At 40.2% G+C, this 27028-nt stretch overlaps 1 protein-coding gene across 1 annotated transcript in view; it reads left to right on the forward strand.

The window, feature by feature from the left end:
• The first annotated feature begins 16852 nt into the window (after positions 1-16852).
• LOC114658915 (complement factor H-like) overlaps positions 16853-27028 on the forward strand; it is a 52730-nt gene continuing 42554 nt past the window's right edge. The window contains exon 1 of the mRNA XM_028811031.2: positions 16853-17020. Within this exon, the coding sequence (XP_028666864.1) occupies positions 16948-17020 (73 nt within the window). The 5' untranslated portion in view covers positions 16853-16947. The remainder of the gene's footprint in view (positions 17021-27028) is intronic.

Raw genomic sequence — 27028 nt, forward strand, 5'->3', positions numbered from 1 at the left:
CAGGTGCATTTTAAGTTTACATTTGAAGGATGAATATGATTTGATGTTTCCAAGCTCGGTAGGTAATGAATTCCTGAGCTTGGGAGCAGAACGGCTGAATGCTCTGCTCCTCATGGTGGTTAGACGGGTGAGAGGGACGGTCAGATGGATGGAGGAAGAGGATCTAAGGTTACGGGAGGGAATGGCAACATGAAGAAGGTCAGACACATATGGAGGGGTGAGGTTATGAATGGCCTTAAATATTAATAGGAAAATCTTAAAATCAGTTTGAAACTTAATCGGGAGCCAATGAAGCTGCTGCAAGATCGGAGTAATATGATGAATAGATGAGGTTTGAGTAATGATGCGTGCTGCAGAATTCTGGACTAACTGAAGCTTATGAAGAGATTTAATAGGGAGACCAAAGAGGAGTGAATTGCAGTAGTCCAGCCGAGAAGTAACAAGACTATGAACAAGAATGGCAGTGGTGTGAGGAGTGAGGGAGGGGCGAATGCGATTAATATTACGTAGGTGGAAGTAAGCAGACCGGGTGATGTTATTAATGTGACATTGGAAAGATAGAGTACTGTCGAGGATGACACCCAGACTCTTGACATGAGATGATGGGGAAACAACAGAGTTATCAATAATAAGAGAAAGATTATTGGTTTTGGATAATGATGATTTTGAACCAATGAGGAGAACCTCAGTTTTGTCACTGTTTAATTTAATAAAATTCAAAGAGAACCAGGATTTAATTTCAGCAATGCAGTCAATAAACGAAGGTGGTGGAAAAGAGGAGGTGGGTTTACTAGCAAGGTAGAGTGGGGTGTCATCAGCATAACAGTGAAAATTAATGTTATATTTACGAAAAATATTGCCAAGTGGAAGAAGGTAAATGATAAAAAGAAGAGGCCCTGGGGCACACCTGAAGTAACAGCGGTGGGTTGGGATGTGAAGGTTTTAAGCTGTATGAACTGAGTGCGGCCTGAGAGGTAGGATCTAAACCAATCAAGTGGAGTGTGAGTAATGCCAATCAGAGATAATCTATTAAGGAGAGTGGTATGACAAATAGTATCAAAGGCCGCACTCAGATCAAGGAGGATGAGAATAGTGATTAGACCAGAGTCAGCAGCCATAAGGAGGTCATTAGTAATTTTAACAAGTGCCGTTTCTGTACTATGAAGACAGCGAAAACCACACTGGAACTTTTCATATAGATTATTGTGAGATAAGTGGGTGTGAAGTTGGATAGCTACTATTTTTTCAAGAATTTTGGAGATAAATGGCAAGTTAGAAATAGGATGAAAATTATTGAAGTTAGTAGGATCAGAACCAGGTTTTTTCAGTATTGGGGTTATAGCAGCAGTTTTGAAAGATGAGGGAATAATACCAGTAGTAAGAGAAGAGTGAATGATGGCAGAAATGAGAGGGACTAGAGAGGGGAGGCAGGCTTTAGCCAGAACTGTAGGCAGGGGGTCCAGCTGACAAGTAGATGACTTAGATTTGCAAATGAGATCTGAGATTTCAGAGGAAGTGGGAAGCTGGAAAGAAGAGAAAGAGTGAGTAGGTGGGTGTAGTTCAGAAGAAATACAGAGAGGATCCGGACCAAGATGCTGATGTATGCTCTGGATTTTCTCATTGAAAAAGGACATAAGAGAATTACAGACAGCAGTTGAGTAAAGGTGAGATGGTAAAGAGTCTTGAGGTTGTGTAACATTATTAAGTAATGAAAACAAAGACTTGGTGTTACCTGTATTATGAGTAATTAACTGAGTGTAATAATTAGATTTGGTTTGAGCTATACAATCCTTGTAATAGAGTACATGATTTTTATACATCTCATTGTGGACAAAGAGTCCAGATTTTTTATATAACCTTTCAAGTTGCCTGCCCTTAGCTTTCAGAAGCCGAAGTTCAGGCGTAAACCAGGGGGCAGAAAAAGAAAAAGAAACAGATCTGGTTTTTAGCTGAGCAAGAGAATTAAGAATACCATTAAGACAAGTGTTATAATGTGAGACCAGTTCTATGGGAGTGGATAAATTATAAAAATCCATTTGGGAATCAATTCTAGAAGACAGCAAATTCAAGTTAATATTCTTAATGTTACGAAAGGCTATTAGATGTGGGAGCGTAGGAACAGAAAAGGTAAGTTTGGCATTGAATGAAAGGAGAAAATGATCGGTTATAGTGAGTTCATCTGCTGTAAGATCGAGAGGAACAACACCAGAGCAGCAGATCAGGTCCAAGATATGTCCTTTACAATGGGTAGGAACATCAGTGTGCTGCTGGTATCCAAAACTCTTCAAGCAAGATAAAAAGTCTCTAGTGAGAGGGATATTGATATTGTCCAGATGTATATTAAAATCCCCCAGCAGAATTATATTTGGAGTAACTGTATATAAATGGGTAAGAAAGGTAGCAAGATCGTTCAAAAAATCATTGTTTGATTTAGGAGGACGGTAGAAAGTTGCAATGATGGTAGGAACTGGCCCAGTCAATTGACATACAGTTGATTCAAAAGAGCTAACAGCAGGAGCAGGCAATGGCAGGACTTTCCACATTTCGCGAAAATTATCACGACACCTCCTCCACGGCCAGAGGCACGGGTTGACAAGTGTAAACAAACCCTGGGGGTTGGATTCATTAAGTTCTGAAAAGTCTTGAGGTTGCTGCCAAGTCTCGGTTAAACAGAGAAAGTCAAACTTACGGTCAATGAGGAGATCCTGAATGAGCTGTCCCTTGCTCGTGAGTGACCGGCTGTTCAGTAGACTGAAGCTGACAATGTTGCTGTTGCATTTGACAGTGGTGTTAGTCGACCGAGCTAAGCTGGCCAACACGCTGTTGTCAGCATTCCTACCTGTGTTATGTGGAGGGTGCCGAAAATCAGACCAGAAAGAGTTAATTCCTTTCGAGGCATCCATTCGGAATCTCCGGCGGGACCCACGATGGATGTATCTCCGACGAGGGAGAAGTATGATGTCCGGGTTGAAATACAGCACCGACAGCAGAGGCACAGACTGGAGCAGACGCAGTCGAAGAAGCTCAGCAGCTGGGTACTGTTGGAGGCCAGTCGCAGGTTGGATAACGAGCGACAGAAGACTCCAAACAAACATTAACCAGGCGAATATCCTACCAGTCTACATTGTAGGCGAGGCCAACGGCAGCTCAGGCGTCCAGAGAACAAACCGATAAGTTTCAAATGAAACAGGGGTTAGGCTGAAGCTAAATGCATACACAGCATACGCAGCCACGGAGAAATATCAGCAAAAATGACAAAGAATACCATCAAAATCACCAGTCATAACAAAATCAATAGTCTAGTTACCGGCGAGCAGTACTGAACTGTTTCACTGATGAAAAGATGGCAGCTTTAAAAGCCAAAACTGAAAGTGACGTCATCCAAGAGCGGAACCAGAAGTGGCGTAGTTCTAGGTGCCAGAACCGGAAGTGACGTCGTCAATGTTGAGTCAAATAGGATTTTCTGTATTTGTCCTGCAGAGATAACAGAAGTAGGTGTAACACACCCTGCCACCCTGTGGCCTGGCAAGTAATTATCTTCACTCGGTCCACTCAGCTTCCTCCTAATCACACGTGTGTGACAATGTCCACAGAAGACTTAAGGAAACAATGTGAGATGGACCACCAAAGCATCACCACCAATTTATTTGCACTAAGTGGGTAAACTGGACCCTGAAAACAAAGGCTGCATCCTTCGTTAAAGACCATCATCATCAGGAATGGACAAAGTGGCCGCCTGAACTTCAGTTCACATTGAATACAGTGGTGCATGAGGTTACAAATGAGACCCCTGAATTGTTGTCTCTAGACAGAAATTCATCCTTTACAATGGATTATTGGTCATGGCCCATCTAAACGAGATACATCAGTACATCTGTAATTACAAACTGTTCAGTGCATAGCATTGACGGAGAAGAGGATGTTGGCCTAGTCTAGCCAGTCTCATTCATTCAACCTGAGACACAAGCCTGTTAAGCTCTCAGTTGGTGGGAAGGTCTGTACTAGAAAACATCCACTCTCCAAAGCCTCTCATAAATACACTGCTAAACTGGCACCTCAATGGTTCATGCCAGCTACCATAATGCAGCAGTGGAATAGGAATTGGGGACTGTCAAGGACCAAAAAGATAGATGCTGTAAACATCACAAACCTAGAGTATTAGTTCAGCCATGCACAGCGGCCTGGCCTCGGGGAGTGGACTGTGGCAGGGCTACCAGATAAGAACTCTATCTCCCATCAGCCTATGGTATCAGGTGCCACCAGACTGCCTGGCCTGCTCTGCAAGGGCTGCTGGGAGGATGCCTATGAAGGCTCTGAATTTAAAAGGAACGCCAACTGGACAAGAGAAGGGATTGTCTTTTTGTCTGTGTTGTTTCACTACAAAGCACCAGCAAACCTTCCTTTTACTTATTTACTTTTTTTGTCACTTCAAGGATTACAGTTTTTCTTGGATTTATGTCCCTTGCTCATTGTTATGTTGGTGGGATTTGTTCATTTGAAGTTGTCTTCACATGGAATTTTTCATTATGAATTTCATTAACAGTTGATCTTAGTGAATAATAAACAGGATATTGGTTAATGTAGGTAAAAGAGAAGCGAGTTTTGTGAGTGTTTCCCGAAGCCCTTCATTATTCAACATTTAATGAATGAGTTTAAAGCGCCCATTTGTTGGCTCCTCCATAGAATCCACATTAGAAAAGCACAGACTATCGATTGTGTGACATCGGTCCATGTATTTCAATGGTTAAATATATGTTGCATTGTCAAACCAGACCTGTGCAAATATAAAAGTCATTAAAAATCAATGAAAATGTAAAAAAGCACAAAATAAAAGAATTAATATTTTGACTTATAGATAAAATTAATTTACCTATTAGCCGAATATGTATAAATGGCTTCTTTACAAAATAGAACAATGATGCGCAATGATATGAAAAGAAAGCAGCAGTTCACAAAAGAGGAGTCAAATCAACCTACAGTGGAAGTGCTGTTTTTCAAGGCTTGTGGAAGTCCCTGAGGACTTCCGCATCTTCCACATTCCCAGAGAACACTCTGCAACAGTGTGTGTGCTTTGGTTTGCAATGTTTTACATCTCATGAGCCATAGTCAGGGGATTCAACACTGCACTTAGCAGATATTCATGATGAGGATGCCCACTGTCCCTAGTAATCAGCCATTAGTAAATGCACCATTAATAGCCATCTGACACAATCCAGAGCTGGACCAGACATAATCATGATGTGTACTCCCAGGCTGTTTGGCCACAATTTCTGTAAGAAGTCCCCAAGAACCATTTCCAACAGCTATGGATAAGATTCAAAAGGCTGGGAATTTGAAAAAGGATGTGCATTTCATCCACTGCACCTACAATGCCAGGTAAGAACACTAATTTTTGCGACATGCAAGGCACTGCATTGTTGTTATAAATTACTTATTTTGCTGATACCTTTATGCAAGGGGACTTACAGCATTTGAGATACAATTGGTTATGTTTCTTTTGTTTTTGCAATTGGAGCACAGGCATGTGAGGTGCCTTACTCATGGTCACACAGTGTCAGTAGTGGGATTTCACTCCTACACTCTCAGCGTTTGTTGGATACAATGTTACAATAATAATCTGCTCACTGCCTGCACAGATTTGGACACAGAATCCTTCATGAGGCCTTGTACATCACTGATGGTCTACAAGGTGGTGGCTTAGAAATGGAGAGCTGTTAGAAAGTACACACTGGGACTGACCAGAAAATTCCAGTGTGTTCCTCTTTCCAATTCATTCTGCACCTGACCAAATCAGGGTTATTGCTTTAGCCCTGGGCAACCTGTATTTCTGTATTTATCGTTGAGTACTGAGATGGTACAAAGGCTTTTTGTTCACCTGAAAAAGAGCATTCATACCTGTGAGTTGGCTTCTTGTGGACGGCACTGTCTCAAATGGTGTCTGCAGCTGAGTTGCACAATTCTCTGGATAGCTGCCATTGCCTTTGCCAATATTAAGGGGTGATTCACCTTCCCACTTTAAAGGATGTAACTGATTACATAGCAAGTTTGATTAGTTAACTCGTTATGTACTCAAACTGTCTACGTTTGTTAGAACTACAAAGTCCTTCTTTTGCCCTAATCTATAGCCTATATTATAATTTTATAATTTTAATAAGTTGAAACATCAACCTATTATTATTATTTTATTGTTGTTGTTGTTATTGTTATTACTTATTTTTATTGTTAGTGTTGTTATTGTTATTATTATGGTGACGACAAACAGCTGTATTTATCAATAGCACCTGATGACCCCGACTCTCTTGTCTCAATGACCCAATGTCTTATTTGTGTTTCTGAATGGATGAGTAGTAATTTTCTCAAACTAAATAAGGAGAAAACAGAAATCTTAGTGATTAGCAAAAATGGATATAATGAAGGTATTAGAAATAAGCTAAGTCCATTAGGCTTAAAAGTCAAGACAGAGGTAAAGAACTTAGAAGTGATTATTCACTCTGACCTGAATTTTAAATCACATATTAATCAGATTATGACAGCATTGTTTCACTTTAAGAAATATAGCAAAGTTAGACCTCTTATAACTTTGCAAGATGCTGAGAAATTAGTTCACACGTTTGTTTTCAGTTGGGTAGATTACTGTAACGCACTCCTCTCAGGACTACCCAAAAAACTTGTGCAGAATGCAGCTGCCAGAATCTTAACTAGGAAAATAAAATCCAAGCACATTTCTCCAGTTTTGATGTCACTACATTGGTTACCTGTGCCGTTTAGAATTGACTTTAAAATACTGCTTATGGTTTACAAAGCCTTAAATAATCTCGCTCCATCCTATATCTCGTAATGTCTTTCACCTTACACTCCAAATCGTAACCTTAGATCTTCAAATGAGTGTCTGCTTATAATTCTGAGAGCTAAACTTAAAAGAAGTGGTGAGGCGGCCTTCTGCTTTTATGCACCTAAAATCTGGAATAGCTTATCGATAGAAATTCACCAGGCAAATACAGTGGAGCACTTTAAAAAACTGCTAAAAACACATTACTTTAACATGGCTTTCTCATACCTTCATGTTAGTGTAACCCTGATATTTTGTACTGTATATTCATTTAACTATCATTTTTATCATGGCTCCGCAATCCGTACTATCCCCTGCTTTCTCTGCTGTTCTTTTTCCGGTTTTCTGTGGTTGCGATCTGCACCACCACCACCCAATCAAAGCACCGTGCAGTGCCTACATTGATGGATTGAAGGGCAGAGGTCCACATGACCATCATCATCATCTAATTCTTCCACGTGGAGCCTGTAAGTCATGAGGACTGACTGAGATCATTAATGTTAGGTAGAATGCCCAGTGGGGTCTGGATGGACTCGTGGACTGGGAACCCCTGCAGATTTTGTTTTTTTCTACAGCCATCTGGAGTTTTTTTTTTTTTTTTTGTGTCCTCCTGGTCATCAGACGTTACTTTATTCTTTGTTACTTAGCAATGGGTAATCTTATTTTTATATTTTTCTTTTTTCTTTCTTCATCTTGTAAAGCACTTTGAGCTACATCATTTCTATGAAAACCTTCTATAGAAATAAGTGTTGTTGTTGTATGTTGTCCAAATAAGAGCGTCACTGCATTTTTTGTGATCTGCTTAGGATGACCTCTGTCTCTCTTTGACAGAATGGCAGCAAAAATCCAAGTAACAAACAACATTAAAAATAATGAGAGGGTTGGTTTAGTTGTTAATTCCCAAATGAGGTTAAATACTCTTTAGTTAGGAAGGATTTCAGTAAACAATCGCTAATTAACAAACAATTGCAAGTACAAGATAACAAAGCGCTTAGTGTTAGATCAGCTTCAGACAAGATTAATCAGATCATCATGGTAGGACAAGGTTACGATATTTCCACATGACTATTCAATTGGGCATTTATCCATAACCTATCAGCATCTTCTGCTCCCTGGACTGTGATTGTATTTTTAATATGTCGTTATTGTGGTATATCAAGATAAGTTTCATAATATTTGCAAACATGATTTATGTTTGTAAATAGTCCTCTTTTGTTCTCTTTTCTTCTAAGTGCATCATGTCTCTGTGGGAGGGTTGCATGTCAGACCATACTGGATGGTGTCCTGACTTCTCCATTTAAAAGATGTAAAAATATGGTGTGCCTTTAGCGCTCCAAGACGGCTACAAATTTACATCACATAGAAAAAAACAGCCTTCAAATAAATATATTTCTCATAATATAGTGAAGATTCACTTGTCACGTGTGTTTTTACATGAGCATTTGCACCAAGTTCCTAGTAATTCATTAGTCATTAACTTTATAACTTAATTAATGAAAATCAGCTACGTTGTAGATAATCCAGAAAACAATCAGGTAAAATACAATTACAGACTTTATAAATTATATAATGCACACTTTTGGCAAAATAAGATTGGTGAGACTCTTACAAGGACTGATTTTAGTGGGCAATTGTGTACTAGTAGCAGGGTGAAAGGTCTGTTTTCGCATTTTCTGTTTCTTTCTTTAGAATGGACAGCACCCAGAAGAAGCTTTTGTCTTTCTTGTGTGGAGCTCCACCTGTTCCTTTCAACCAGAATAAAGGACCCTGTGACCAACAGGAGACTATCGTTCAACCGGAAGAAACAGAGAAATAAGGACACTCCAGTTTTTCTACACATCCAGAGCCCACTAGAGGGCGGCAAATCAACATTTCTATTCAATATTCCTTTTTACTTTCTCGTATATTAAATATAGGGAAAGTATTGTAATCGTCCAAAAATTTCATTTACAACTTCCACTGTAGTCTCTTCAACAAGAGTAGCAGCTCCTACTCTGGAACACCTTTGCTCCACCCGGGGCATCATTACCAATCACATACCTCCTCTCCATAGCAGCACTGGCTCAGCCATGATCCTGACACCACTTCTCTCCTTTTTCTGTCCTGTCTTTTTAGCCTCCATGCTCTTTTCCTTTCTTCTTTACTTTCTCCATCTTGTTCTTTTTCAATCACCCTCCTTTTCTGCTTGGGTTCCCTATTAGTACTCCTGTGAGTGCGACATCTTAATTAGGACTTGTGGTGTGCTGATATGGAACAAGTAAATTGATCAAACAATCAGCTCACACTGAACACCCAGCGGTCACATACTGTAGCATTGCAGCCGCACACTCCCACCTGGAGCCTAAACACATTTAATTAAAACCTGTGCACTGCCACAGACCCTTATTGTGCATCACCACATCATTACCAGACCATGTCAATTTACTGTAAGTGCAGCTGTACTCTCTCCTTTTTCCGACAGTCAATAACGTGCTGCCTGTGCTGTACGAAGGATTAACAGGTATGGTGAGTTCAACCACGGTCTCATCCCTTTTCTTCTTTGTTCCATTCTGTCATGTACATCAAACAATGGACATTAAACATACAAAATTCTCTTCTGTTTGTGAGGTCCAAAGTCCCCACATTCCTTATTCCGCATTGCTGCATTTTATGCATTGTTGTTCTTCCAAATTAACATTCATTCATTGGTTGTCAGCTCTCATGCACACAGACCCCCACCCATGTGACTAAACAAAAAATTCAAGCCTAGTCACAGACTAGTTGGAGTGAGTCATTGGGCATGTCACATTATGCAACTGGCTTCCTCTGATTACTAAGACTGAAAATTGCTGGAAATGTCACATAGTGAGACATTGCCTTTACCTATCTGAGAGCAGAGCTTCATTGCAGGTGTTCCTTCAAGGTGTTTGAAAGCTCACCTCAGCTAATGAGTTGTGACCAACAAATGCAGGCTGAGATTTAAGCTCACCTCCATGGTGTAGCCGAGTTATTAAATGGTGCACATTTTGTTTTTCACTCCAAGTGTTCTTTTTATTTTCCACACCAATCTGGTGGTTATTTATTGACACAAAACCTTCCCTCATTTACTAAAGTCCAGAATTAAATAAAAAAGGGGATAAGCATGTTTATTTAGACAAATGGAGTTGTATTTTGGACTGGAATTAGTTAATCATTGTTCCTAACTTTATGTACACTGAGGCCACAGGATGTGCCACCCAGTTACGGCAAATGTAAGTAAGTTCAGAAAGTTAGTGGCTGTTAGGAAATGTAAGAAAGTTTATTTTGTGATGCCATTGAAAAATATGAAAACTGATTCAAAATTTAGGTAATTTAGAATAATGTTCATATTGACAAAGGTTCTGACATAGCATAACTATTAATTTTATTTCTTAATAAATCTAGGTTATCTATCTCATTTGTAGGAAGAGCAAAGGCTAATACTATCCTGTAACTTAATGTAAATGTGGAACTCAGCAGTGTCAGGGTTCAAGCCATATTTATTCTTTAGAGAGTGAACATCCATCCATCCATTTTCCAACCCGCTATATTCCTAACTACAGGGTCACGGGGGTCTGCTGGAGCCAATCACAGCCAACACAGGGCACAAGGAAGGAACCAATCCACCTAACCTGCATGTCTTTGGACTGTGGGAGGAAACCGGAGCGCCCGGAGGAAACCCACACAGACACGGGGAGAACATGCAAACTCCACGCAGGGAGGACCCGGGAAGCGAACCCAGGTCCCCAGATCTCCCAACTGCGAGGCAGCAGCGCTACCCACTGCGTAGAGAGTGAACATATTAAATGAATGTAATAGAATGTAGTCATACAAAAGAAAACAACAACTGTCTATAATTCTGTGAAGAAGTAGCAGTTATCCTGTCTTTCAGACATCTTCAGAGACTTGGACTCAAACCACAAACCAGTCACATAACATACAGTATATCCTCGAATTAAGGGGTACAAAATGAGCACCCAAGAGTACAGTCTCTTCTAGTTCAGAAGAAATTGGCATACTTTAGATGAGACCAGGCAGGCTGGACGGACGGTGCCCCTTGGTGTTCTCAGTATTACTGGACTTATTAGACAGCCTGTTCCCCCCTCAGCGTCCGGAGCACACACCAATTAGTAACACAAGCAACAACCCCTCGTGTACATACAGTGCATCCGGAAAGTATTCACAGCGCATCACTTTTCCCACATTTTGTTATGTTACAGCCTTATTCCAAAATGGATTAAATTAATTTTTTCCTCAGAATTCTACAAACAACACCCCATAATAACAACGTAAAAAAAATTTACTTGAGATTTTTGCAAATTTATTAAAAATAAAAAAATTGATAAAGCACATGTACATAAGTATTCACAGCCTTTGCCATGAAGCTCAAAATTAAGCTCAGGTGCATCCTGTTTCCCCTGATCATCCTTGAGATGTTTCTGCAGCTTAATTGGAGTCCACCTGTGGTAAATTCAGTGGATTGGACATGATTTGGAAAGGCACACACCTGTCTATAGAAGGTCCCACAGTTGACAGTTCATGTCAGAGCACAAACCAAGCATGAAGTCAAAGAAATTGTCTGTAGACCTCTGAGACAGGATTGTCTCGAGGCACAAATCTGGGGAAGGTTACAGAAAAATTTCTGCTGCTTTGAAGGTCCCAATGAGCACAGTGGTCTCCATCATCCGTAAGTGGAAGAAGTTCGAAACCACCAGGACTCTTCCTAGAGCTGGCCAGCCATCTAAACTGAGCAATCGGAGGAGAAGGGCCTTAGTCAGGGAGGTGACCAAGAACCCGATGGTCACTCTGTCAGAGCTCCAGAGGTCCTCTGTGGAGAGAGGAGAACCTTCCAGAAGGACAAGTATCTCTGCAGCAATCCACCAATCAGGCGTGTATGGTACAGTGGCCAGACGGAAGCCACTCCTTAGTAAAAGGCACATGGCAGCCCGCCTGGAGTTTGCCAAAAGGCATCTGAAGGACCCTCAGACCATGAGAAAGAAAATTCTCTGGTCTGATGAGACAAAGATTGAACTCTTTGGTGTGAATGCCAGGCGTCACGTTTGGAGGAAACCAGGCACCGCTCATCACCAGGCCAATACCATCAGTACAGTGAAGCATGGTGGTGGCAGCGTCATGCTGTGGGGATGTTTTTTCAGTGGCAGGGACTGGGAGACTAGTCAGGATAAAGGGAAAGATGACTGCAGCAATGTACAGAGACATCCTGGATGAAAACCTGCTCCAGAGTGCTCTTGACCTCAGACTGGGGCGACGGTTCATCTTTCAGCAGGACAACGACCCTAAGCACACAGCCAAGATATCAAAGGAGTGGCTTCAGGACAACTCTGTGAATGTCCCTGAGTGGCCCAGCCAGAGCCCAGACTTGAATCTGATTGAACATCTCTGGAGAGATCTTAAAATGGTTGTGCACCGACGCTTCCCATCCAACCTGATGGAGCTTGAGAGGTGCTGCAAAAAGGAATGGGCGAAACTGGCCAAGGATAGATGTGCCAAGCTTGTGGCATCATATTCAAAAAGACTTGAGGCTGTAATTGCTGCCAAAGGTGCATCGACAAAGTATTTGAGCAAAGGCTGTGAATACTTATGTACATGGGATTTCTCAGTTTTTTTTATTTTTAATAAATTTGCAAAAACCTCAAGTAAACTTTTTTCACGTTGTAATTATGGGATGTTGTGTGTAGAATTCTGAGGAAAAAGATTAATTTAATCCATTTTGGAATAAGGCTGTAACATAACAAAATGTGGAAAAAGTGATGCGCTGTGAATACTTTCCGGAGGCACTGTACCTAACACTTAACAAAGCTTGTGCCCCTTGGTGAATGGAACATGCACCCTTTTACTTTCATACAGTTTCCAGAGAGTAACAACACCCAGTTAGTATTATCAAATTTTAATGTCCAGAGAATGGGTGCCCCTTGGTCTTCGGAATGCACACCCCTTCAGTAACAGAAATGACACAATGTTGTGTATATACCGCTGACTTTATGGAACAAGCAGCCCATGCTGTCTGGAGCATGCGCCCCTCAACTTTCATAAATGGCATCCCTTGTTTGACGGTCACCTTGGTGGCCTCCTATGATGCTTAATGGATTGACCAGCTCTGCAATGAGACCTGTAATTTAAAACATTTTTGGACCCTTTAATCAGCCCGTACTTGACACAGTTTTAGTGGCTATTCCAGACTGTGGTCTTCTCGAGTTTGACATGTCAAGCCTCACACACCTGGATTTGGGGATTTTCTGCCATTCTTCTCCACTGATCCTCTCAAGCTCTGTCAAGTTGAATGAAGGCCATTGGTGGACAGCTATTTTAAGGGTTCTCCCTCTGATGAGTCAATGTTATGTTGCAAGGTTCACTTTCTATTGAGCTTCAATCTACTAACAAATGGTCTCACATTATCCTCGAGCAGTCTCTGGTACATTGAAGATTTTATAGTGGATTCTGTGATGGTGAGCTGCCCCAGGAGGGGATGGAGCACAGGTGGGCATACAGTAAATCCGGAAAGTATTCACAGCGCATCACTTCTTCCACATTTGTTATGTTACAGCGTTATTCCAAAATGGATTAAATTCATTTTTTTCCTCAGAATTCTACACACAACATCCCATAATGACAACGTGAAAAAAGTTTACTTGAGGTTTTTGCAGTTTTATTAAAAATAAAAAAACTGAGAAATCACATGTACATAAGTATTCACAGCCTTTGCTCAATACTTTGCCGATGCACCTTTGGCAGCAATTACAGCCTCAAGTCTTGTTGAATATGATGCCACAAGCTTGGCACACCTATCCTTGGCCAGTTTCGCCCATTCCTCTTTGCAGCACCTCTCAAGCTCCATCAGGTTGGATGGGAAGCGTCGGCGCACAGACATTTTAAGATCTCTCCAGAGATGTTCAATCAGATTCAAGTCTGGGCTCTGGCTGGGCCACTCAAGGACATTCACAGAGTTGTCCTGAAGCCACTCCTTTGATATCTTGGCTGTGTGCTTAGGGTCGTTGTCCTGCTGAAAGATGAACTGTCGCCCCAGTCTGAGGTCAAGAGCGCTCTGGAGCAGGTTTTCATCCAGGATGTCTCTGTACATTGCTGCAGTCATCTTTCCCTTTATCTTGACTAGTCTCCCAGTCCCTGCTGCTGAAAAACATCCCCACAGCATGATGCTGCCACCACCATGCTTCACTGTAGGGATGGTATTGGCCTGGTGATGAGGGGTGCCTGGTTTCCTCCAAACGTGATGCCTGGCATTCACACCAAAGAGTTCAATCTTTGTCTCATCAGACCAGAGAATTTTCTTTCTCATGGTCTGAGAGTCCTTCAGGTGCCTTTTGGCAAACTCCAGGCGGGCTGCCATGTGCCTTTTACTAAGGAGTGGCTTCCGTCTGGCCACTCTACCATACAGGCCTGATTGGTAGATTGCTGCAGAGATGGTTGTCCTTCTGGAAGGTTCTCCTCTCTCCACAGAGGACCTCTGAAGCTCTGACAGAGTGACCATCGGGTTCTTGGTCACCTCCCTGACTAAGGCCCTTTTCCCCCAATCGCTCAGTTTAGATGGCCGGCCAGCTCTAGGAAGAGTCCTGGTGGTTCAAACTTCTTGCACTTACAGATGATGGAGGCCACTGTGCTGATTGGGACCTTCAAAGCAGCAGAAATTTTTCTGTAACCTTCCCCAGATTTGTGCCTCGAGACAATCCTGTCTCGGAGGTCTACAGACAATTCCTTTGACTTCATGCTTGGTTTGTGCTCTGACATGAACTGTCAACTGTGGGACCTTATACAGACAGGTGTGTGCCTTTCCAAATCATGTCCAATCAACTGAATTTACCACAGGTGGACTCCAATTAAGCTGCAGAAACATCTCAAGGATGATCAGGGGAAACAGGATGCACCTGAGCTCAATTTTGAGCTTAATGGCAAAGGCTGTGAATACTTATGTACATGTGCTTTCTCAATTTTTTTATTTTTAATAAATTTGCAAAAACCTCAAATAAACTTTTTTCACATTGTCATTATGGGGTGTTGTGTGTAGAATTCTGAGGAAAAAAATGAATTTAATCTATTTTGGAATTAGGCTGTAACATAACAAAATGTGAGAAAAGTGATGCGCTGTGAATACTTTCCGGATGCACTGTAGATTAAACACAATCAGTCCAATGCCTTTACGTTAGTTGCAACAAAGTACATGTTTCCTTAATTTTTGGCCACAGCCGCAACATTAATACACAATTATGTGGAAATGCGTCTTAAACAAGTTAATGCATTTCAATCCAAACCTTCGCTTCCAGAAAACTGCACATCAATGCACCGTAATTTATGTGAAATAAAATAACAATAGTTAGGAGATACCTTGGTTCAAAGCCCACAAATTATAATGATATAATGACAAGATAACAACAAGTACATTTCAATAGAAGACAGCAGAAAGAAACGTATTTATAAATGTGAGTAGAAAAATTATTTAATATCTTAATTGACCTTTCATATGGCTAGTTTGGACCTTATGCAGCATTTTCTGAATGGATTATTTTGAGAGGAAAACGAAGAAACGCTTTGACAGATTGAGTAAAGCTCCTCATCGTGGCAAGCAGGATGGGATGGGACAGCTAACTCCAACCTGCACACATCATGCAAACGAGGAAAATAATACATGAGCAGGTATGACATCCTAACCCCAACCTTGTCTGTCCACTCCCCCCTGAGCTCTGATGCCGTCCCCTGAGCTCTGTCTCCATCCCCTCTCAGGTGAGGGCTACATAAGTAAATAAGGCCAAGTGATGTCAGAATCAATTACTAAATATGAATTGGTAGACTGTGTAGTGGGGTGAGTGATGAGACAGTGCAAGACCAAAAATCCTGTTTAATTTGAGGAAAAGAAGTGTAAAAGAAAACATGTGCACAATGGCGCTACAACAACCCTTCTGTTCTACTCTAGTGGGGTTCCTACAGAGTGCTCCTTGATAGTTAAATTCTCAAGTCCAAATGAGATACCAACCTCTGGGGACGTCTCCTTTTTATATCAAGTGGATTGGATGGGGCAGGACTTCTCTGGTTCAGTTTCCCTAATGGGACGGTTTCTAGTTATATGAGGGAAAAAAGAGACAAGACTATTAGCAACAGTGCCACCTCTTGTCCTGGGGTGGTATTACGTATTGTATTGTATTGTATTGACCCCCTTCTTTTGACACCCACTGCATGCCCATCCTACCTGGAAAGGGGTCTCTCTTTGAACTGCCATTCCCAAGGTTTCTTCCATTTTTTCCCTACTAGGTTTTTTTTGGGAGTTTTTCTTTGTCTTCTTAGAGAGTCAAGGCTGGGGGGCTGACAAGAGGCAGGGCCTGTTAAAGCCCATTGCGGCACTTCCTGTGTGATTTTGGGCTATACAAAAATAAACTGTATTGTATTGTATTGTACATACTGTACCTTAGGTGAGCCTGGAAGGTGATCCTCTGGTGCACATGTGTGACAACTGGCAGTGTCTGAGAATCGCTGCTTTACTGAGGACCATGGCCTTACAGTAACTGATTAAGGTTCTTGTATTTGATACTTTAAAATGGTTCTGTGAAACCAGCCTAAAGTTCTGAGTTAAACAGGATTCATGCCATGAGGAGTGTGAGGCTCAAACTACCCATAACAAGTCTTGTGAAGCCAGACCTAAACATCAATAAGCATGGTGTAGGTCAAGGAGGACACAAAACTTCTGAGCTTGCTCTAACTCTAAAATTACTGGATTATCAGGAGAAACAGAGGTATAATAGTATAAAGGAAACTAAAAGGACAAATACAATTATGACAGTCTGTGGTTCCCAGAAATGTAAACAGAATATAAGGATGGGTGCAAAATGTCTGATTTATTAAAGAGCAATCATTACAGACAGCTCTGTAACCCTCCACTAAATGGGCAAATAAAAAACTGTCAAACAGTGAGGTCTCTGAGCCAAGTGATTTATTTATTTTTGGTCACTTCCCTTAATCTGACTAACTGCTTAAACAAGCATCTTTTGTAAATGATTGAAAGCAAATGTTAAGTAAGAGTGGGTATGTCTGATCTTAGCACAAGAGTTTCAGTGTTGTCATTTTGTGAAGCAACGCGCACATAATCCAGAGTCGAAATGAGGAGAAAATTATTTGTTTTACTTATTTCAGGCCTATGTTCTGCATGCTATGCAGCTGTTGTAGACCAAGGTAAGACATTGTCAACTTGTTTTGAAAAATATAAGGATTACTTATCTGAGCTGATGCAAATAAAGACATAGTTCTATGGATTGGTCCTTCATTAAGTATGTATGCTTATCTTCTTGTTATTATACATGCATAAATTACAAATGTAACTCTGTAAATAAGTCTACAGTCTTGACACATGATCTGAACTGAATGAAAGTTTCCTTCATTATATGTATTTTTATTATATTGTGTGCAGTACCTTGCATTGTCATGTCAATTACATTTTGCCTTGGGCAATATAATTTGGCGCCATGAGTGGAGTGTTGGTATGTTGGTGCATTTTATGTGTGCCCTGTATCTGACTAGCATTCCATCCAGGATTAGTTAGTTCCTGCTCTGTGTCCGTTGTTGATGGATTTATGTGTTGTGCTGATGCACTGATACAAGAAAAAGTGAACAAAAAACAAATTAGGTAATTGTTTGAAGAGACCTGGTGATACACTCTCATAGATCCATCGTCCTGGGCTTGAAGCTTGCATCTGCTCCTTGTCTTTCAGTAATTTCCATGTTCTTCTCACTTCTGTGTCAGTTTTCCCCCAACTTTCCCAAAGATCTGAGTGTCAGGTTAGCTGGTAATGCCACACTGACCCTGCATCAGTGTGAGTGGGTGTACATAAGACTGGGCTCTGCTCTGAACCAGTGCTTGACAAATGTTTCTCATCTTAAGCCCAGTGCTACTGGGATAGGCTCTGGCCCATGACAAATTACGATTTTAATTCAATGAGAATGTTATGCTATGAAGAAAATATGCATATGTAATCATCATAAACACATTCATATAGATAGGGGTGCACATAACTTTTTCAGTGAGTTACTCAAGTGAGTACCATCAGATGGAGTTTGGTTCAATTCAAAGAGCTTTATTGGCATGACCAGAAACAGTTTTGCCAAAGAAATTGAAAACAATTAAATAAAACAATTTCTATAACAGATTTAACAGTAAGGTAAAGAATTAGGGTAAAAAATAAATACAGATACAACAACAACAGCAGCAGCTTAAAAAGAGGTAAGAATCAGAAACACCTGATCACTCTACACAGAGTAAGGTTTTAATAAGTGCAACCTTCCTCACTGTCCTCCTCGCTGTCTACCTCACAGTCCTCTACTTCAGCTTCCTGCATGGTAGATGATGATGCTGCAGATGCATCTCCCTCTCACTGGTTAAGCCTCCGCTTAGCTGTCTCCATCCACAGGTCAACCACTGGTTTTGGGTCAAATGTCTCTGTGGTCTTCTTTGACTGGTGGATGTGCATTAGGGCCATGAAACGAGCATGTGACAGACGAGATCTGATTTGAGAATCCCCTCTCACAGGCTGCACTGCTCAAAGGCAGTGTAAGAGACAGTTTAACCAATTTGACAATGTTGGAGTAAAGATCTGGATTGCTTGTATTTATTACTGTATCTGGACCAAGTCATACACAGAGGATGCAGCCAAGCATTTCCCTGTTTGCTTTAAGTGTATCCATTCTGTGACAGTTGTGCCTTTGTCAAGACTCAGTGTGGCTTCATAATTCTTGTTGTGTTGCCAAAACGATGTAAATCTTGTATTTCCTGAGGCCAAGTTGAAGGATCAAATACTAAGAAATGATCACATGACTTCAGTGAGTCATATCTGATTCCAAACTCCTCAATTCACCCCCTGAGTAAGTTTGTCTAAGTTTTTATTGTCAAATAATGGATGACTGAAATTCGTTGAGCCTGTGTAAAAGGCACTTGTTTTGCCTGCGGTATGTGGATGCAAGCGGCACAACTTACACCACATTTCAGTGCGCTCATCATTAGCTTCAAGCCATAGCACATCTTGGAGCCACTTTTCAGAAAAAAACTCTTTTTTTCTGCTCTGGCTCGGCTTGTTTCTTTGCAGGTGGTGAAACGCCAAAGTAGCTGCTTAATGTCTGTTCTTTTTTAGACATATTTGCAACACAAGATAATCAAAACCAAAAAGAAAACAACATATATTAGCAACATGAGGTGTCAATGCCCTCTCTGACCGTCAGGTACGCACCGGCGCTGTAGGGGCACAGATGATGCTACGCATTTACAATTTTTGTCGTGCATGCGTACCAGTGTACCAGTTATGTGCACCCCTGCATATAGATACTGTATGCTGTAGAAATAGATTAGTGATTATTTTGGAGGTGGGGTTTTCTAAATAGTATGAAATGTCCATCCCTCAATAGATGGTGTAAAACAGGCAAAAATAATATTATGAGAATATTCACGAGTTAGCCAAAATCCATAGAAAGGTCCAAAATATACGAGTATAGAAAAATCAAAAGCCACTTTGTAGTGTGCAAGCTTTAATGAGAAAGACCATTCAAGAAACTCTGCCACCTTCATTCAAATCCAGATGGATTGTCTGTTTTTGGTACTGGTAAAATATATATTGTTTATAACATAAACCTCTGGCTCTGATTTTTATTACGGACTCTTACCTCAGTTGACAAATAAGCTTTGAGTTAGCCAAAGAGAGCTGTGTTATTCTCTTCGCCTAGACAATTTCCTAAGACCATGGTTATACACTTGTCCTTCCTTTTGAAACACACCATTATATTTTCTTACAGTTCTGGAAAAAGTTTCTGAGTTTGGCTGTAAACTAAATACACAACATTAACTAGGCCCTGGCAAGTCTTCAAAAGGTGATAATTTGAGAATGTACTGGATTGTGTTTTATGTAACCAGTTTGAAGTTTAAGTAAGATCATTAGTGATAATAGGATCGTAAACACCAAAATGATTTGGCAAACAGAACATGAGTTCTGAAAACTTTAAATGCACTTATAAAACTTTCTGATGCAGCTAACAATTCACAAATGGTGGCATAGGTTGCGTGAGAAGGGCCAAAAACATTCTCAAGGACAAAACTCATCCTGGAAATTCTTTATTTGAGCTCCTCCCATCAGGCAGACGCTTTAGGTCAATCCGTATACGCACAAACAGACTAAAAACATAGCTTTTTCCCATCTGCCATAAACTTTCTGAACTCTGAATCTCCTCAGTCTGAGATCATTTTAATTGAACATGTGCAATAAGCTGCATTGGTAATGTGCAATATAGTAATGTAATACAATATATAATATGTAATGTACTATTCATTAACAGGTGCAATAACAATTTATGCTGCTGTACTTTGAGCAATAATAATTTGCTCTGGTTACTTGATCACTTAACACTGTATATGACATATTTGGAATTATTTGACTTTTCTTTAAATGCACCTTGGGGCTGTCACAAAAAGTTATTTCGTTGTGATACACGATGACAATAAAGTGCTTGAACTTGAACTTTACAACAATAACGTAATTGTCATCATTTGCGTTACATGAGAAAACTTGATATCGCGCCCACTGTCTGACTTCAAATTACACAAATTGCAAAACCTAATACATCCATTCCACATTCAAACAGTAGTATATGATAAAATAAAAAACTTCCATCCACCTTTATGCATATTATCCATCCATTTTCCAACCCGTTGAATCCGAACACAGGGTCACGGGGGTCTGCTGGGGCCAATCCCAGCCAACACAATGGCACAAGGCAGGAACCAATCCCGGGCAGGGTGCATCCCACTGCAGGAATTGGTAAATTACAAATCAAGACAAATTTCAATTTAATTGACCCAAACCAACATGCAACAAGCATTGTGTATGGAAACAACATTTTTGACCAGAACATTTCTCATTCCTTACACTTCGTAGCTCAATGCCGTGTCGTTTTCACATCTAAGACTCCTCTCCTTCTTCCTCACCAGTCCACTTGTTGGTCAGTGGTGCTGTTTGTGTACACTGCTCATCGGCTCTGCTAGAGACCTCAATTTGCCACAAGCAGGCTGCTGACCAGGACTATTCTTTGTCCTCAGGCTGGCTGTCAGTATATTAGCACAGTGTACTTGGTACAGTATTCTTATGGACAAATACAAACAAATAAAAAAAAAGTGGGTTGGCTATTTGTCTTTATTTCTATAATATCACCAAATTTGAATCAACGTTTGGAGTGTTAGTTTAACTATTTGTGTGTGTGTGTGTGGGTTTACCCCTAAACATTGACATAACGAAATGTCCTTTCTTAACAGATACCTATTGACATAGACGCACCATCCTCCCAAATGACAGCTTTTTAACTACATGGGAGATAGTGTTCTAGTTGATGAGTAAGTGAGTCAGTCTGTCAGTCAGTCAACTCTGCATATACAGTATATTTATCTACTGTCATGGACAGCTGGGGGCCCTGCCCGGCCGAGATGCCAATGTTGTGGAAGGACCGGTGGAGAGAGAGTGGGTTCAGGGCATTGTTCTTCCCCGGGTTGCTAGGTGGCACCCGGATTGCTGTGGTGCCACAGATTCCCACAGGGGTAGCTATGGAGGTTGAAGAGCCCTGCTACATTGGGCTTTCACCACACCCGGGAGTGACTCCAGACCCAGGTAATGTGCCACCAGGAGCACTCTCAGGAACAGGATAAAAGGAGCCAGTTGCCACTACTCTGGGAGCCAGAGTCGGGAGGAGCTGGACAAAGCTTGCCAGATGAAGAGTGTAGGCAAAGAGAGAGAAAGAAGACAAATAAAAGAAAGGACTGTGTATCTTGTGCTTGGTTGTGCCATGCTGCTGTGGGGAGTGAGGGTAAGTGCTTCCCCTCAAAATAAAAATGTGTGCTGTGTTGCAATATTTGTGCCTGGCGTCTGCTTGTGTCGAGTTTGGATACTGGAGCACCCTCTGCAGGCCACACAACTTTCTATATTTAAAAAGATTAGCAAAACCGTGCAACATTTTCATGTGACATTTTCATGTAACGCTCATTTGTCTTCAAAACCATACATCATATAGTATACATCTATATGTAATTTTTTTCCATCTTCATTAGGGGAATACAACAATGACACTTTCATGTCAACACGCATACCTGTATGTATAATAAAATACCTTATATATAATTTCACTCCACAAAGAACAGTAGTAGTTCAGTTATGTGTTAGCAGTCAACAAATAAAGCCTATGTAATGGCACACACTTACAAATTGTAAAACTGCCTAAACATTCAATGGCTGACAAAATCATGACTGCTGATCATGCAGAAGTCAAATTCCTTTCATGTGTTAAGTGAGATACTCTCAAAACTTCAGCAAGTAGATTACAATTCATCTTGCATAATCAACAGTTTCTAATAGTTTTAGTATTTGCTGTACAGGTAGTTGTCAACTTACAACCTTTGTGTCGTAAGCAGCTGGGGGATGAGTTATACCTGAGCACTTTCATTGGTAACTGGTCAGGAGGTACAGGAAAATGAACTCTATTGGTCTAAAGTATGGCTGTTTATGATTGGTTTTGAGTCAGAGGCCATTCTGTACTGTGATGCTCCATTTGTGTAAGAATCGTATAAAGTGGGTCACCTTGCCTTTACCGCTCACCTATCACCATGTGGGCATGAAGAGAAGACCATGATGAAGATAACGCTGTCTCGGAAGCCATACTGAGTCAGGCATGTGGCCTGTTTCAGTACTCCATTCAAAGGCCATGTGGTTACAAAGCAAACTTGACTGAAGATATGTAGAAGGGAATGGGTGAGGAAGTGCTAAAGTACCTGATCAAAGAGTGGTAAGTGTATGGGATTGTAGATATTTTATTAAGGTCTACAAAATAAAGAGTATAAAGGGGAGAAAAAGCTAACCAAAGGACCTTAAATGATATAACAGGGCCATAATGGTCTGTAAAAGGAATTCTATGAGAATGGTTACTTTTGTTGCAAGGAATCTTACTGTTGATTATTTCAATGGATCAGTCTGTACACAATGTGACAGTTTAGTATTTGCAGTAGTATTTATTTTTAAATGTTTCAGGCTATGAACCAATGCATTCCTTTTGAAAATGTGAACTGAGTTTACTACAACGCCCTTGGTGAATTCCTGTAATAGGGTGGTCCAAAAACCAATGCAAAGAGCTGATGTTTGTAGAATCATTTCCCCACAAGGCTTATTTTTGTCCTTTCCAGAGAAATTTCAGTCTAATTGTGAAACATTTAGAGGTTGCTCCATTTGGAACGTGTTATTTGTATTGCTACTACGTATGTACTCGTGTGCAGGGTTCTTAAACGGCTTAGTGATTAGTAAAAAAAAATTTTAAAAATTGTTTAAACAGACAACATTGTAACATTACATTCTAGTATTAGGTAGATGTTTCCAGAACATGCTAGTATTAGGTAGGAATTTTAAGAATATTCAAATGGTACTCCAATTGGTTCAAAATGTGGCTGCAAGGCTTTTAACTGGAAGCAGCAGAAGCCAACACATTACACCGATTTTAAAAACCCTACACTGGCTGCCGGTTAGATTCAGAATTGATTTTAAGATACTCCTCTTAACCTATAAGGCACTAAATGGTCTAGCCCCTGCCTACTTGAGTGTCTTGCTCCATCGTCACAATCCCCCTCGTGTTCTTAGATCCGCAGATCAGCTGCTCCTAACCGTTCCCAAGGCACGTTTTAAAGTTCGTGGTGAAAGGGCTTTTTCTGTCTGTGCACCTAGGCTCTGGAACTCCTTACCTTTAGTGGTTAGGCAAGCCACTTCAGTCGCCACATTCAAATCACACCTAAAAACGCACTTCTTCACATTGGCTTTTAATTCTTAACCTGTCTTATTTCCACTTGCTTTTTGCTATTTCTCTGTTTTATTGGGTCCCCTGACCTGTTTTTAGTGTCTCTGTTTTAATTCTCTCTTAATGTTTGTTTTTAATATTTTGCTTTTAGTCTTGCTTGTTTTAACTGTACAGCGCTTCGGTAAGTTGTAATGCTGTGTTTTTAAGCGCTTAACAAATAAAAATGGTATGGTATGGTACGTAGGAATTTCTATTTTGTTTCTAGTTTGTGTTCTACCCAGAAATTTTTAGAAGTGTGTTTTATCGTGGTATTTTCCTCTACTTACCCTTTACCTAAGGGTAAGTGTACTCGTCAGGTTTGTTACTGGGTTGATCTACTGTCGCACCTTAAGATTATCACACACATACAGTACATAGATAAACACATACACAGAGACCCTAACCACAACAGTGCCCCATGAATGACACACACACAGCTGGTTAACCTCTAGCACTTTAAACCACACAAGTGCCTTAGGAATTACTCAGCCTGTCACTATTCTGGCACTTCAAGAGACTTACTTATTATTGGCACGAACAAAATACGATGTTTAAAATATATCTCAGACCTAAATATTACTTTTGGTCTGCAAGAATATATTCAAACATACAAAGGTTCAGTATTCTTGACTATAGGCCATTTATCAGTCAAGAATGCCTTACTTTACGTACAGTTCCCTACTATTGGGTGTAGCTCACGGTTCAGTGGCAACTGGACGACAGTCAACTCGGCGATAAAACAACTCAGCAAAAGACAACCCGGCAAAAAGACAAGTCGGCGAAAGATAACTCGGCAAAAGACAATTCAGCGAAGAAACAACTTGGCGAAATACAACTCAGCAACATCCTTTACCAGTTAGGTAATAGTTAGGTTCAAAAAGATTTTTTAATTGTATTTAAATGACAACGTGAATTAAAATGTTGAAAATAAATTTATATAATTGACGAACGAACTTTATTCTTCATATGGAACAAACTTTATCTTACATTATCTTCTGCAACCAAAATTGCTAATCCTTTATATAAATTGTATTGATTGTAATCGTATGATAACGATATTTAAAATATAAAAGGTGACCTACAAGTACAGCTTAAGGAATATCTTTACTCCCACTTCTTCATATAAAGTACTTTGAGCAGCATTATTTGTATGAAAATGTGCTATATTAATAAATGTTATTGTTGTTGTTGTTGTATTGGGACTCTCATAAAGCAGGTGATTCTGTGGATTTTCCAGCGCCCAACGTTGTCATTTAAGTATCATTAAAAATCTCTTTGAACCTAAGTATTATGTAACTGGTAAAGGATGTCGCCAAGTTGTCTTTTCGCCAAGTTGTCTTTTCACCGAGTTGTCTTTTGTCGAGCTGTCCTTTCGCCGAGTTGTCTGTCGCCCAGTTGCCCCTGAATGGTAGCTCACACTTGCAGCCTTAATAAACCTTGCAGCACACAGCGTATGGCAAACCTCTGGCTGCGCCAGGTGCTCAAAGAAATGTACCTTATTTCTTCATTCACTCTAGACATGAAGACAAAGCATAGAAAGTTAAAAGCAATATGCTATTTATTGCAGGAATAATAATACCAGTAGAGATAAACATAGAATAAAATGTGGATAGCAAAGTCTAGGTATATATACCTGTAGTCTTTAGAAAAAGCTTACAATCTTTAAAAGATGATAAGAATGAATGTCCTAGGTGGCTTCTGATCTAGCACTTGTAGTTGTTCATGCTTTGCCAATGATCACATGGCAATGGGTGCATGTTGCTGGCACCCTCTTTTGATGTTGTTCTGTTCTCTTCTTCTTCTGATGTCGCTCTTCAGATGAGGCGTATTTATTTTAAAATTCTACCTGAGGGCTTCGCAAGATGTGATTGTTAGATATTCTGATTGGCTGGCTGTCAATATGATGAATGAATTCACTTGTCCGTTTTCCCAAACAATAAAACTTTTTGATGTTGCTTAGTACCTACTTCCTTTCCCAAGCTGTAAGCCCATTTAGCCATTTGTTGTCCCAGATGCCCATCCTTTCTCAGGTTATAAAATCATTAATATAGCTCCTGAATTCCTGTTCAGCTCAAACACATGGTACTTATATTGGTACAAATCAGGAAAACAGATTGCCTTTGATGTTAAATGTCCATGCTAGTGACCTGTATTTAAGTTCATTTGTTGATTTGTCTTGAACAAAATATAAAAATATAGACCGAAATGTACAGATTTTGTACCCCACAACAAAGTGTCTATTAACAACCATTGCCTATGTAAAGTGTTGAAAATTTCAGAGCTGATTAGTCATTACAATTATAACTGCCTGAAACACAGAGCTTCATAAAAGAGCATCCATTATAATTGAATAAACTCTAGGAACTTAAATCATCTGGATTGCAGGACCTAGTAATGTGCAAGTTGCTATGTGAAATGCTCGCCTACTTACCACATGCTTTTGAAGCTCAGGAACCAATAGACGATTATCAGGAATTTCTATGTTTGTCTCTCTTGTTTCATCGTCTACACAAAAGCAGTGAGTCATTTTGAGCTTCAGATCCAACACATCATGCCAGTTAGCGCTTTGAAAACATTTTCTTTCATGGCTCAGTTCAGAATGATTGGCACAACATTATGGCACAATGATGTGAATCTAAGATTAGTCAGAGATGTTGCTTTGTTTGTCAGTCTTATTTATGTCACACAGTGCATTAAAGTACGATTTGCTATCTGAGTTCTTTTCAGTGACGTTGAATGTTTATCATTTCTTAAGATTTACCCAAACCAGGCTGCTGCCTGTAATGTATATGCAGCATTTTTAAAAAACCCTGGTTTTTATCTGAACATTTTACAGGCTTAGCACTTTTTGATGACAAGAGCCTCAGCAGAAACAAAGGAAAAGATGGTGCGAAGCCTGCAGCAACCACAGTTACCAGACATTCCTCAATGTTTTACTCTGACAAATGAATCTGAACAGTTGAAGTTGGAGGATCTGGTAAGAGTAAGAAGAACATCCTTCTTTGATGACCTTATGGAAAAGGCAAAGAAAAGTCTTTAGAAAGCACCAGAACAAATGATCCAATCTTCAATGAAGTTTGTGAACTGTTAGCATGCATGACTGTAGTAAATGACACAGCTAAAAGAATAATAAGTCTCATCAAAAAGTACAATGACATAATCAAAAAGGATGAGGAACAGGAAACAATTTATACTTTTACTGGTTGTAAACTATCACAAGAATTTTCTAACTTCATCAAAGATAGTGCTAATGTTGTAGACCTTCAAATGTGGAACTGTGTTTACTGTTCAGTTTGGATGACATAAAAAAGGGGCAAATGGAGTGACCGCTAAATGATGTCT

Source organism: Erpetoichthys calabaricus, chromosome 10, assembly GCF_900747795.2.
Source record: "Erpetoichthys calabaricus chromosome 10, fErpCal1.3, whole genome shotgun sequence".
Classification (NCBI taxonomy): Eukaryota; Metazoa; Chordata; class Cladistia; order Polypteriformes; family Polypteridae; genus Erpetoichthys; species Erpetoichthys calabaricus.